This window comes from Lycorma delicatula, chromosome 1 (assembly GCF_047948215.1).
Source record: "Lycorma delicatula isolate Av1 chromosome 1, ASM4794821v1, whole genome shotgun sequence".
Lineage (NCBI taxonomy): Eukaryota > Metazoa > Arthropoda > Insecta > Hemiptera > Fulgoridae > Lycorma > Lycorma delicatula.
This window is the reverse complement of record NC_134455.1, coordinates 30,524,437-30,537,238: the sequence shown is the minus strand read 5'-3', so window position 1 is coordinate 30,537,238 and position 12,802 is coordinate 30,524,437. Positions and strand designations below refer to the sequence as shown.

General features: G+C 26.5%; 1 protein-coding gene across 1 annotated transcript in view; it reads right to left on the bottom strand.

Annotated features, from left to right (window-relative positions):
• LOC142334397 (hyaluronidase-like) overlaps positions 1-12,802 on the bottom strand; it is an 84,448-nt gene that overhangs the window by 15,181 nt on the left and 56,465 nt on the right. The window contains exons 2-3 of the mRNA XM_075382380.1: positions 7,300-7,622; positions 4,890-5,029 (exon numbers count right to left, since the gene is read on the bottom strand). Coding sequence (XP_075238495.1) covers positions 4,890-5,029; positions 7,300-7,622 — 463 coding nt within the window. The remainder of the gene's footprint in view (positions 1-4,889; positions 5,030-7,299; positions 7,623-12,802) is intronic.

The window sequence follows — 12,802 nt, the reverse complement described above, 5'->3', positions numbered from 1 at the left end:
CAAACAAAATAAAAAAAAAGGAGATACTAAACTCTTTGAAAGACTGCAAAGCCAAAAAAAGAACAAAGGGCAATATGTTCTTTTTTCAAAACCTACTAGAAAAATTAAATGTATTATTATTACTTTTTTTTTCAATTTAATAGAGCAATTTCTTATTTACAAACTAACCGTAACATACCACTTGCCTTAGAAAATAAATTTTTAAGGATTTTCATAAAACGACCTGAACAATATTTTCAAACATTCGCTTGAAAGATGGACTAATGTTATTGTATTTAGTTTGAAATGGAATTTAGTTTTCTTTCAACACCTCTTTTAGCATTGGGTAACATATTTATTATGTTCAGAACATTACATTTTCTCATTACTTCGTAAATTTTCCACTTTAACTTTTTTCATTGTAAGATCTCTCTTGAAAGGTATAACAGTTTATATTCGTTAATATCATCTTCCTTCAACTATGGTTTCCTTTTAAAACATGACTTGTAACATTTATTTTTTGTCATCATTTATTTTTTGTAGATCGTCTGTGAAATTAGCCATAACATACTATCCAATCTCTTTTCAGCTTTGGCAGCAAGTCTTCGAACAGTCAGTCCTAAAATATCAAGGGCAAAGGTAATTTGCACACATTCAACAATTTCCATAAGGCTGGCTTGTTAATGAAAACCAAATTCGGCTGCCAATTTTTAGGTAAGTTAACATTAACATCATTGGTACGGATTGGTCTCTTTTGGTTTTGCAATTTAATTCTCTGTACTTGTTTTATCTTACCAATGACAGCACTTTTAGGCCGTTTGTAAACCAAAAATGTATATATAATCTATATTATTCAATTGAACCAAACTTATTGCAATTTTCTTTTCCAATTATGGACATAACAGTGAATATTGACAGTATCCGGTACTGTAAAATTGTGTTTAGACAAATATATTTTCTATATAATGATCAATGGATGAAGCCTTTACTTAGTGGCAATCCATAATAACAAATTGGAAAATAAAAAAAATATGTTTTTTGATTCTCACAGAATTCACTTAAAGATCTGATGAGGACACCATATGACTTTTTTGTACCCTATTAAATTACATATACATATTTTTTTAAATAAAAATTACGAGATACATAAAATTTTATTTCATTAATAACTTCTGATATATTTTCATATTTTTTTTTTATTGTTGTTACCGAATTATTATTTATTGTAATTTTTTTTATAATCAGAGGTTAATAATAATTATTAATAAATCTATATTTAAATTAAAAAAAGGTTAAAAAAAGAAGTCGGATTTGAACCGGATTTGGAGTCTTCCTCTTGTAAGATCCTAATATTTCATTAATTAAAATTTTATTTGGGTATAAATCAGGAACCAATGAAAATAAGTACCACTTATAATATATCGTTAAAAAGTTCTCAATGAGGGCTTATTACTGCAGTTAATCCAATTTTTTTTTTATTTTGGGCTTTTTTAGACACTTTTGGTCCAGTCGATTGCAATCAGAAGACAACTAGATGTTACAACAGTCCTTAATCAAAAATTTCAACTTCCTACGGCTAATCGTGTTTGAGTTATGCGAGATACATACGCACACACGTACAGACGTCACGCCGAAACTAGTCAAAATGGATATTTCAGTTGAAGTCTGAAAACCGAAATTTTTCGCGATCACAGTACTTCCTTTAATTCTACAAGGAAGTAAAAATGACAGTTGTTTTGATATATAGTACCTTTCTTAGATGTTAAGTACAGAATACATAACATGTATTCTCAATTGTGAATTATATATTCTGTACTTAACATTTAAAGAAGGTACTGTGTATCAAAACAGCTGTGATTTTTTAATTAATTTTGTGAAAATCAGAAAATATATTTGTTGTTATTCTCCAAATTGTAATTTTCTATACAGTTACTCTCTTAGAATACAAAGAAAAAATTAATAATTATTTTTGTTAACAATATATATTGTATAAACCCTGATTACCATTCTTTTGAAGTGCTAAAAAAAGATGTCTTGTTTCGCACAAAACCATGTATGTAGATGAATGTTTCAGTACGACTAAGCGGTATAACGATATTAAAAACACACTTCTCCTAATACTTTCAACATGGCTTTGCAGAGACTATGCGCACAGTTTCTTTAAAAGTTTGCTTTTCAAAAGCGCATTAGATGGAGTAGAGTTTTTTAAAAATATTTTACAATAGTAATTTCAAATAATATTTGAATTTTGCTGATTTTGAAATTATTCCGATGTATACAAGATATAGTTTACGTGATTGATGAATAAAGGATACTTATGTAATAATGAAGCTATTTAAATATCTTTATGTTATATACATTGAAAGGTTACCACATTTATTATTCAATAGCTATCAGTCCCACCCTATTTCTGTTTGCAGGCATGTACTCGTATTTCATTCTCGGAGGAACTATTTAAAAATTATTTTCGAAGCGGTGGAACCGACCCCCCTCCACTACATCTTCCCCAATTCAAAAATTTTAAATAGCAACGGTAAAATTTAATTACATTAATTGACAACCGGAAAAAAAATGAATTTTGGTAAAAAAAATAATAATAAAATCCGCCCATCCCTTCACTTGTTAGGTGCAAGAAAACTGTTTGGGTAGTACTTTTTTTAAATTTTGGTCCAACAAAAATGACTATGAAATTACGAGATATAACTTCTTAAACCATTTGAAATAATCATGATCTGTGGATTAAAACTGTGAAACTATTTTAAAAATTATCAACACTAAATTTTGCTCTTAAATTCTTTCTAAATTTTCAAGCGTTGAAAACTTTTTTTTTTAAATAAGACGATATAGCTTGTGATACCTCATTTCAAGGCCCTTTGAATGATAAGTGATATGGTACAAATAGAATAGAAATTGGTTCACTGGTTTTGAAGTTATAATTATAAATGTGTTTTTTTTTTAGATTATGCTAGGATATTTTTTAGGTTATGTTGGGATACAGTGTTACTGACCCAAAGCATTAAGTCTGAAATCGTCCGTTTTCTTAAAAAAATATGGGTTTTAGGTTTCTCCCGGTTTGAAAAAATGTTCTGATAAACACAGCATTATAACATCAGTTAAATATACGATAAACCAGTAATAAGGTACTTCTCTGTTTGTAACATGTGGAAAATTTGATTACCAGATAAACTTAATAATTAAATAAAAGCTAATTTATAAATAAATGATTTTTAATCAAAAAATAAAGCTTAAATCATTCATTAATTAATTTTGTTTAACAAAATCTGACTGGTACATAGACCCAGAACCTACTAGATAAAAGGCAGAGATGCTACTATTCCGCTACAGTTGTCAGAAAATGCATATCAAATGATTTTTACCAAAATAAAAATATATTTCAAAATGTATTTTTCTGATAATGTGTAATGATAATATCTAACTAATAATATTTAACAATACTTTTATCAAATATAATAGCTTGTCAGTGAGTAACAGTCTTTATTTCTTTTATTTGGTCCATCACTGATGGACCCAAAATGCCTTTTAATTTAGGTTTGAGCCTTTTATTTTAGGTCTATTGTCTCATGTTTTGGTAAAACAAATAAAAATTATTACAAAAATAAAGTAAAATCAGTAGGTTAGCTGATCATAAAACATAACTCATTATCAGATTAATTTTGTCTATTTATTCACAGAAAAGTTGAATAAATTTCAAAAAGGAAATCTACTAAGTGGTAATTTGTTCAACATGCAAAATGTTTTTGCATTATACAAAAATTTATTTATAAGTTTTGATTCAGTAATTAAAAAGTTAATTTTTTTTATGTTTACTTCTATTCTTATAATAATTAAAAATTTCATGTGAATTTAAAAAATTTCTTCAGTATATATTCTGTGTATTTTTATAATACACAGAAAAATAATACTATGTAAAATTATTTTTCAGTAAAAAAAAAAGAAGAAAGTATCACCTGTTTTATAATTAGACAGATATTTCTGGCTGACTAGTTGCATGTTATGATTAAAATTTTAATCGCATAACATTTACAAAATCTCAAGTTGACTTAATGCAAACAAAACCACATCCATTTGGAAATATTTTTCTATATAAGCATTCATTGCATACTGTCTGAATAAAACAACAATCTTTTTAAATTACTGCAATGGCTTAAAACTACAAAATAATTTGCATAATTAAAAAATGACTTTTAATAGACAAAAAAATTGTTGTTTCCAAATGAATTACACAGAAAAAGCAGCATTTTTTTTTTTTTTTTTTTTTTTGATGATTAATTCACCATGTACGCTCAAAGCTTGGGTCATGGGAAAATGAATTGATATTTTGTAGTGTACGAAAAATGCCATGCTTGACTGGGGTTTTCAAGCCCAAAACCTCTAATGAAAGACCAACATGCCACCACACTTCCTCAATGGTTGTGCCAAAGAAATCGGCCTAAGTGTGTGTAATTTTTTTCAGAAATAATATTCTTTAATATGGTTACAAAAGACCTTTTTCTTTTATAGAATATGAGTATTTTAAATTGAATTTTTGTCCTTCCTTAATTTTTGTCATTTAATATAAATTTAGATCACTATAGTATGAAATAATAACAAAATTATAATATAATAATGCTATAAATGTAATTCGGGGAGATGTGTGTTATTTGTAATAGAACTAACTAGAGCCAAGATCCTAAAAATCCACTCATCAATCGCTGATAAAATTACTTATCTTCCTTTAACACCGTAAAAGTAGGTGCCTGCTGTGAATTCCTAAACAGTATCAAGCAAAAAGCTTTTTATGAGGCAGTAAAAATATAAATTTATGCAAAATAAATAAGAGAATCTATTTGGAAAAAAACGTCAGTTAAAAATAATCATTAAAATTAAAATTAATGAAATATAATACTTACTTCTTTTTCAATCGTATTATCAGGCCAGAAAGGATGATTTTTCTTTTCTATATTACGAGAATAGGTTCTGTAGACATTCAGTGAAGACCAGTTTTCACGCCATATTGGTCGCCAGTGTTCAAAATCAATTATACCTACACCTAAAAAACAGTCACAATAAAAAAATCTTCATTACCAAACTATTATCATCATTAGCTTAACATTTTAGTGACATTCTTCAGAATATCAATAAACATTTATGATCTATTATCATTGAAATTTTATAGTATCATTAACATGCATGTATATAAATGTTACAAAAAAATCATTATGCATCCACTTTTATTGCTCTTGTACAATAAGGTTTCAATGATTTAGCCTTTTTTTAAGTTATTTTATCTTCAAGTTCTTTCAGTTGAGATTATTTCTTACATTTATAGTCAACAGTTGTTTTTATTTATTAGTTCTTTTATAATGTATAAAAACTGGTAAATATAATAATTTTATTATGTTTCATAAATGTTATTAGTCACATTGATTGTTAGAAACACAATTTTTGTGATACATGAAACCGAATGAAGAATGCTGAAAACGAATCTAGGTCAACATTTTTCTACCACCCTATATTTTAGAAAAATTACAAAATTTAAATATTGAAAAATGTATGTTTTTATTTTATATGATTAATTTATATTAATGTACATAGTATATATTTTTAACTCTATTGGTCAAGATTAATCATGTCTGTACAATGTCTGTCAAAACAAAACATCAATTCATCATGTCTGTCAAAACAACATAAAGCTTGTTGGCTTTTTTAGCCTACTGCTTTTAATAGAATAATCTCTTCAGTTAGTGTGATATATGTATTAAGTGAGTGAACAGTGAAGTCTCATAATGTCTCATAACTGTGTAAATGATTTATATAATTTTTTCCAAATTTTTTTTCAAAAGTAATTCTCAGAAGCAAAAGTTAAAGAAGAGATCTTTGTTAGTCAACAAAAAAGGGAACTGGTCAGTGATGAAAGGTTTATGTGTAACTGATGTAGAACTCACTGGTTATATGAAAATAAATTTGATTTGTACTTGGACAGTTTTAAAGACACTTACAAAAATTTTCTGGGTGTCACAAGATTACCCAGATATTAAACTTATAAATTCATTCAGAGCTATGGGGTGTAACATGTCACTAAAAGTCATTTTTTGCATTCAAATCTGGATTTCTTGCCGCCAAAACTTGAGGCAGTAAAGGATGACGCTGTGAACATTTCCAACAATATATTTTAGTGTTGAAAAATCATTACAATGGCAAATGAAGTGTTAATGTGCTACCTGATTGCTATTGTACTTTAATTTGAGATGTTCCTGAGAATACCTACCAAAGGAGCATCTCCTAATAACTTTTATGTAAGTATATATCCTGTAATATTAATTATATTAAGTTTTATAAACCTTTAATGTGGTATTTCTATTAAACTTAGGGTGATAGAAAGATTCTATTTACAGATATGTAATCTACACAAAAATAAAAACAATGCAGAGAAAGGTATCACACTTTAATAAAAAGTTTTATTAACTATATCATTAATTGTAATTCTTCAGTATCAGATGATGATTGTTTGACAATTGAAATGATCTGGTTTTAGATTTAAGTACTTTACTGTAAACAGTTTTTGATCACATGGTTTTCTAATTTATTTCAATAGTAATTTTGTTTAGCTTTTTCTTTTACTGTGATAGAAGTTCACAATAAAATAGAAAATTCAAGTAAAATATGAAATAATTAATATTTTATATGATTAACTTATTTTTTAATAAAATAATTATCTAATAATTATTAGATAGCCACATTCAGCAGCTGGACATTTAACAAATGAATAAGTAAAACTATTCTTTAAATTATAAATAAATTATTATTCCCTATAAAACACATTTATATATTTATTACATTTTACTTAAAAAGAAATTAGATTTTATTATCAAAGCTCACATTCAAAAGAGTAATTGTACATAATAGGAAACTTGAGAGGTTTCAAACTTCAAACTAGCCATATTAATTATTAATTTCTTTTACCTCAACGGTTTTAAATAATGTACATATTATTGTTAAATATTAGTATCAAAATACCATTAAATTTTTATATTAATTCTTTAATTTCACACAAACCAACTTGTGAATTGACCATGCATACATGCACGCGTGCATGTGTGTGCACGTACACACACTTATGGTTATTGTATAATTTTAATACTAATGTTCAAATACAATGAAAATATTTCTTATAAAACTGATACAACATATCACTAAACAAAGTAAACATTTTTATCATCTGAATTTCATCAGTATAAAAAAATTGACATGTGACTTTTAAGAAATAAATTCAAGTAGGCTAAATACTTATCTTACTTTAAAATTGTCTAATGTAAGTACCTTTAAAATTTCTTTCTGGAATTAACTTTTCAATATCATTTTGTAAATGAGACAGGTGCAGATCAAGATTTCCTTGTTGTGGTACACCGCCATTCCTATCTTGTGGAGGATTCCCTTTGGTTGTATTCAGCAGGGCTGGAAATAATCCAGGATCGTATAATATTGCTATTTTATCTCCTCTGAATTGATCTCCATAATTTTGAATTATACTCCATTCATCCTGTACAATACTAAAATTAAATCCATACTGATGACACATGAATGTTGGTACATTCCAATATATTTTGAAGTTGCGAATCATCATCTTACAGCTGACATTTGATCTGAAAAAATGGACATATTTCTCAGTGATGAAATAAAAAATAACTCTATTTCTTAGTAAGTGAATACTAATTTTAAGCTAAAAAATGCTTAAACAATAAACCTTAACAAAGTTATTACAAGAGAAAAAATCATTATTCATATAGTACATAATTTACTTTCTAAAACAAGATTAGTAATTATTAGAAAACCAAAAAAATAAGTCTTTATAGGATGAAATAAATTTTATTTCTAGATAAGTCTGTCAATAGAAATTATCAAATAAAATATAAATTTAATATATGTTCAAAGGTTTTACTCCTGTAAAAGGTTATGATCAAAGTTTTTACTCCAGTAAAAGATTTTACTAGGATAGTGCAAGAAAAGAATAAGGATAATATGAGGATTTTATTCCTATGTTTATAAAAAAATCCCATATTTTCTAAAAAAATCCTTAATCTATATAAAAGTTTTTAACCTATGTTTTCTATTTTGTTGATAAACATATTTCTTATATAAACATCTTAATAAATCTTTAAAAGATAATTCAAATTGAGTATTGTAAACTTTATTGATACAATTTTTTTTTAGGAAGGTTTTTAAACTTGCAACAAGTTCTTTTGGCGATAACTTCTATAAGTAGAGTCTTTTCCACTTCATCATAAGCTGATTTTAATACTGGTGGTTTTACTTTTCATACATATTTTAGAACTGTTCTAAGTGTGTATTAGATTTGAATTTTGCCAGTTCATTTAGCATCTTTTTTTCCTTTTTTTTATAACAGTACTGAATATCCGTTTCCTACCATTATTAAAACTGAAGTTATCACAACAGTTCAAGAAAGGAAATAGTAGTGGTGCCTCATGTTTTTTAAGTTTTGTTCAGACCTCATTGCAAGCTGATTTATTAACGTTTTTTCATTAAAGCAAAGCAGTTTTTCCAGTTAGCAAAGTCAGTGAAAAAAATAATGATTTCTTTTTTGGAACTTAATTTCTAATTGAAAAAGAAATTTTGTTTTGAAAAGTATTTCATTTTATCTTATGTTGAGCTCCTGGCCTTTAAGGCTTTTTTCTTCAGTTCAGTAGGCATGATGAAATACATAGTCTAAAATTTATATTTATTATGGTATTATTCACATGTAGTTGACCGTATATTATTTTTTTAATATAAATTATGTATTTTATATATATATATATATATATATACTGCATCTTGAGTAGAAATATCCACTGTGTCTTGTAGTAATGAGAAACATTACTTGATGTATCATAATGTAGTCATGTTATTGTGACAAGATTCTCTAAAACAAAGAATAAATCATTATGTTTTTAAGACATTCAATTATTTTTATTCATCACTATACCAGCTAATGAAACTTAAAACTTGAGAAATGTTGCACTTGTTTTACAACTGAATAGCTCTTAACGCAGAAAACAATATAAATAAAAGTTTTTTGCATTAACAAAAAATATTTTTTACAAACAGATCAACTGCCAATAAATTCCTGCTATCCGCTGTCACAGCTGAAATTAATATAATAATTTAAAAACCAAGCAGTTTACAAGTATTTATCAAACACATAACATAATAATATGGATAAATTATAGTTATGTTGGATGCCATAACCTAACGATCATAGCGGGACCTAACATAAAATATAGTCATTCGCAAAAATTGTATTTTCAAGAATAACTAGTATCCCGTACCAGACTTATTAGGTAAAGTCAGAAGTGAAAGGGGTTTTTATTGTTGTCTTCAATGAATCAAGTAAACAAATATTTTATAAATCAATAGACTGTGCACAACAAAATGCAGGCAAAACTTTACAAGCGACAGCTTCAATCAGTTCCCTACAGGGACTGGCAATATAATGAACGTCATTATTTTCAAATAAAGAAACTCAGACTAGATGACACTTGCACATTATATACATATATAGTTACATTTATTAAAGCTATAAATGTGGTAACAAATTAACCGCCTTTCTACACAGAAATAGTGTACTATTTGAGAGACAGATTGTCTCTTCTCAATTTAATGATGTTAATGCTTCAATGCTGTTGAATGTTAAATAAAAAGTAACCACTTAATATCAATATAATTACAGTAATATAAAATATTAGAAACGTACAAATATTATAAATTAACAATAATGATAGTACAGAAATTGAAAAGTTAGAAAATTATTATATTTAAAAACACAAAATAAAGGAGATTTTATAACCACATGACTTACATTTGAGAATAATAGTGGCTTTTTAAGTTGGGTGCACTACAGTCACTTATGCTATGGAGTAAAAATAAATTGCCCTATTGGCAGTACGCTTGCCAATATGACCTTTGATCATATTGTAATGTATTAAACGCATAACTTTAACAACTTATAGTTTTTAGATAAAAAAAACAAGCTGTTGATGAGGGGGATATTCCAGGACAATGTTTCAATATTATATTAAGGTAAGAGACCTGATTTTCATTTTGTACTTTGGTATTTGTAAATTATCTTAGTAAACGAATAAAACGCAGAAACCCAGTAGATACAATTTTATTAATTAATCAAACTTTTATTGCATGTTATTAATTGATAAATTCATTAAAATATAAAAATATTAAATTAATAGAATTTTAATTAGACTGATAACAAAAAATATTAGACAGTGATTTATAAGTTGTCAGGCCAATTAATTAATCAGGTAATGAAAATTTTTAGGAGAAGATTGTGCAGTTTTATTAAGTCAGATTCTATTGGTAGTTGCATCTCTTGTTCATGAAGTGACAGAGTGCATGTAACTGCCTTCCTGGGAATTCCAGACTAATATAAGTTTTTTATATTTCTCTGATAAATATTTCTTGACTACTATTTTTAATAACCAATCAGAAACCCATTTTAATTTTATAAAAACACAGGAAAATTACAATAAAATTGTAAGCTTTTAATGTGTCTGAATTACATACAAAAAATAAAATAAATATGGTTTTAAAAGTTCTAAAATTTATTTTTTTCTTTTCTCAGATTCCTAATGTTGTAGTATTACAACAATGTACAGTTCATAAAGTTATTCTGAGTTGGATGAAATTGCACATTGATATATAACAACAAACTTTAAAGCTTAACTGCAATAATGTAGTTAGTTATTAACTTCTTTCTTTATGAATATTGTTATTATAAGAATACAAAATAAATACTGCGATGTTAAATTGTTCCATGGATTTTAATGATGATTAAATAATTCAATGCAGTATGTAATTAAAGGAATATAAATTAAAAGAATGTAATTAAAAGAATAAATAAGCATAAATTGTGAGAGAATGACATAAATGACGATCAAGAAATGAGAGTGAATGATCAATGACTAATTATGAATATCATTGTTGTGAATTAATAAACCAGAAGGAAGTTACATTGTTATGAGAAACAAAGATGATAACCTTGAGTTGGGCAATTGAGCAATACAGTACATTGCAATAACTATATATATATATATATATATATATATATATATATATATTGTATAATACAGTGTATGATTTGTATTATAGTACAAGTTGGCTTGAGTATGTACATGCATTCAGTACTTTGTTTACCTCTACATATGCGCACACAGATGTTCTCAAACAAGCTGAGTGTTTTTTATTGTTTTTATATAGATACAGGTATTCTGCCTTCTCTAATTCGGTGCTATTAGCACTCTTTTTTTTTCACAACTTAACATTTTCTTTTATATAAATTAACATTTTTTTCTCACCACATAAGACATACTTTCGTATTAAATTATACTGGGCTGTTTGGCAGGACAGTGTACGTCGTGTTAGACCAGTGATTTTTGGCTTTGCCAAAAAATCGTTACAAAGAATTTAAACAAAAGATTATTCATTCATAATCTTGATAGCTTCTCTATTACAATACAAAAATTCTTTCAAAACAAGCTAATTAATAAATGCTAATACATTTTTATACGTAATAATTTTTTTAATTTAATCTCATTATTACTGAAATTTTTCTTTAAAAAAAAAACTGAAGAAAAACTACGGAAAAGATCTTTTTTTTGTATAATCTTTAACCTGACTCCATTTTGTCCTTGTGTGAAACCCATAAAAAAAAAATCCAAAAATGTATTGCATGAATTGCCTGAAAACTAATCTTTTATTATGGACCAATGATTTTCCAGTTATCAGTCATTTAAAAAAATTAGCTATTTCAATAAGGAATAGATATTTTTAAAGTTTAAAAAATTATGAAATGTTTGTTTATATAAGCCATGTAAGAAAATGTGTAGAATAATAATTATGAGGATTAAAAACAGTATTTGTTGAAAATTCTTTTAAAATTACTACTACATAAGATATTTAACACCAGATTGTCGATGTACACTAACCCCAGCAAGAAAATGAATAGATGGTGCCTTCTTTTTTTTACACGCACAATAATAATTAAAAATCCATGCTAGAAGTAAAGATTTGTTAACAATACTTTCCTTTCTGCAATGGTTTCACATTTTTATCTTGCATGTAGGCATAAAAGAAGAATTGCTGAGAATAATCTTTTTCTGTTTGTAAAACCATGCTTACACCACAGCCTGAGCCAATAATGCTGTATATAGTATATTATATAAATTAAGTTCTGTACTTCTTAAGTTAATTTAAATATACATATCTTGTATGGTTTTTAAATTCAGAATATACTGGATTATATTTCTGTTAATAATGCATAAATTGAATTACTTTGTAGCTAAGTATGTACATTTCTTAGATCAACATATATAATTATGGATTCTTTGTTCACTTTAAGTGGTATTTATTTATTGTAATCTCATAGTAGATAATTGTATATTTGATGGTGAAATTTTTAAAGTTTTTTATTATTAAAAAGTTAACGTTACTATGTCACATACTAACATTCTAGCTACTGGATACTAGAAAAACAATATTTAAGCCCAAAAAACCATCTGGAAAAAGTAACCTGGGCGATGCATCATAGTCAAGACAATCTTTAAAAACGTAATTTTTTTCATTTTTGATTCTTATTATGTTCAAAGCACAGGTTTATACATTTTTGTAAATATTTATCACTTGTAAAAGAGTATTCCTAGCCAGATAGATTGAAATTTCAGACCATCAAAGTGTTTTCCAATTTTTTTTTAGCAAAGTTTTGGATAAATACGATAGCTGGTTCTTAAGAGTAGTGAGCACCATTACTTAATTT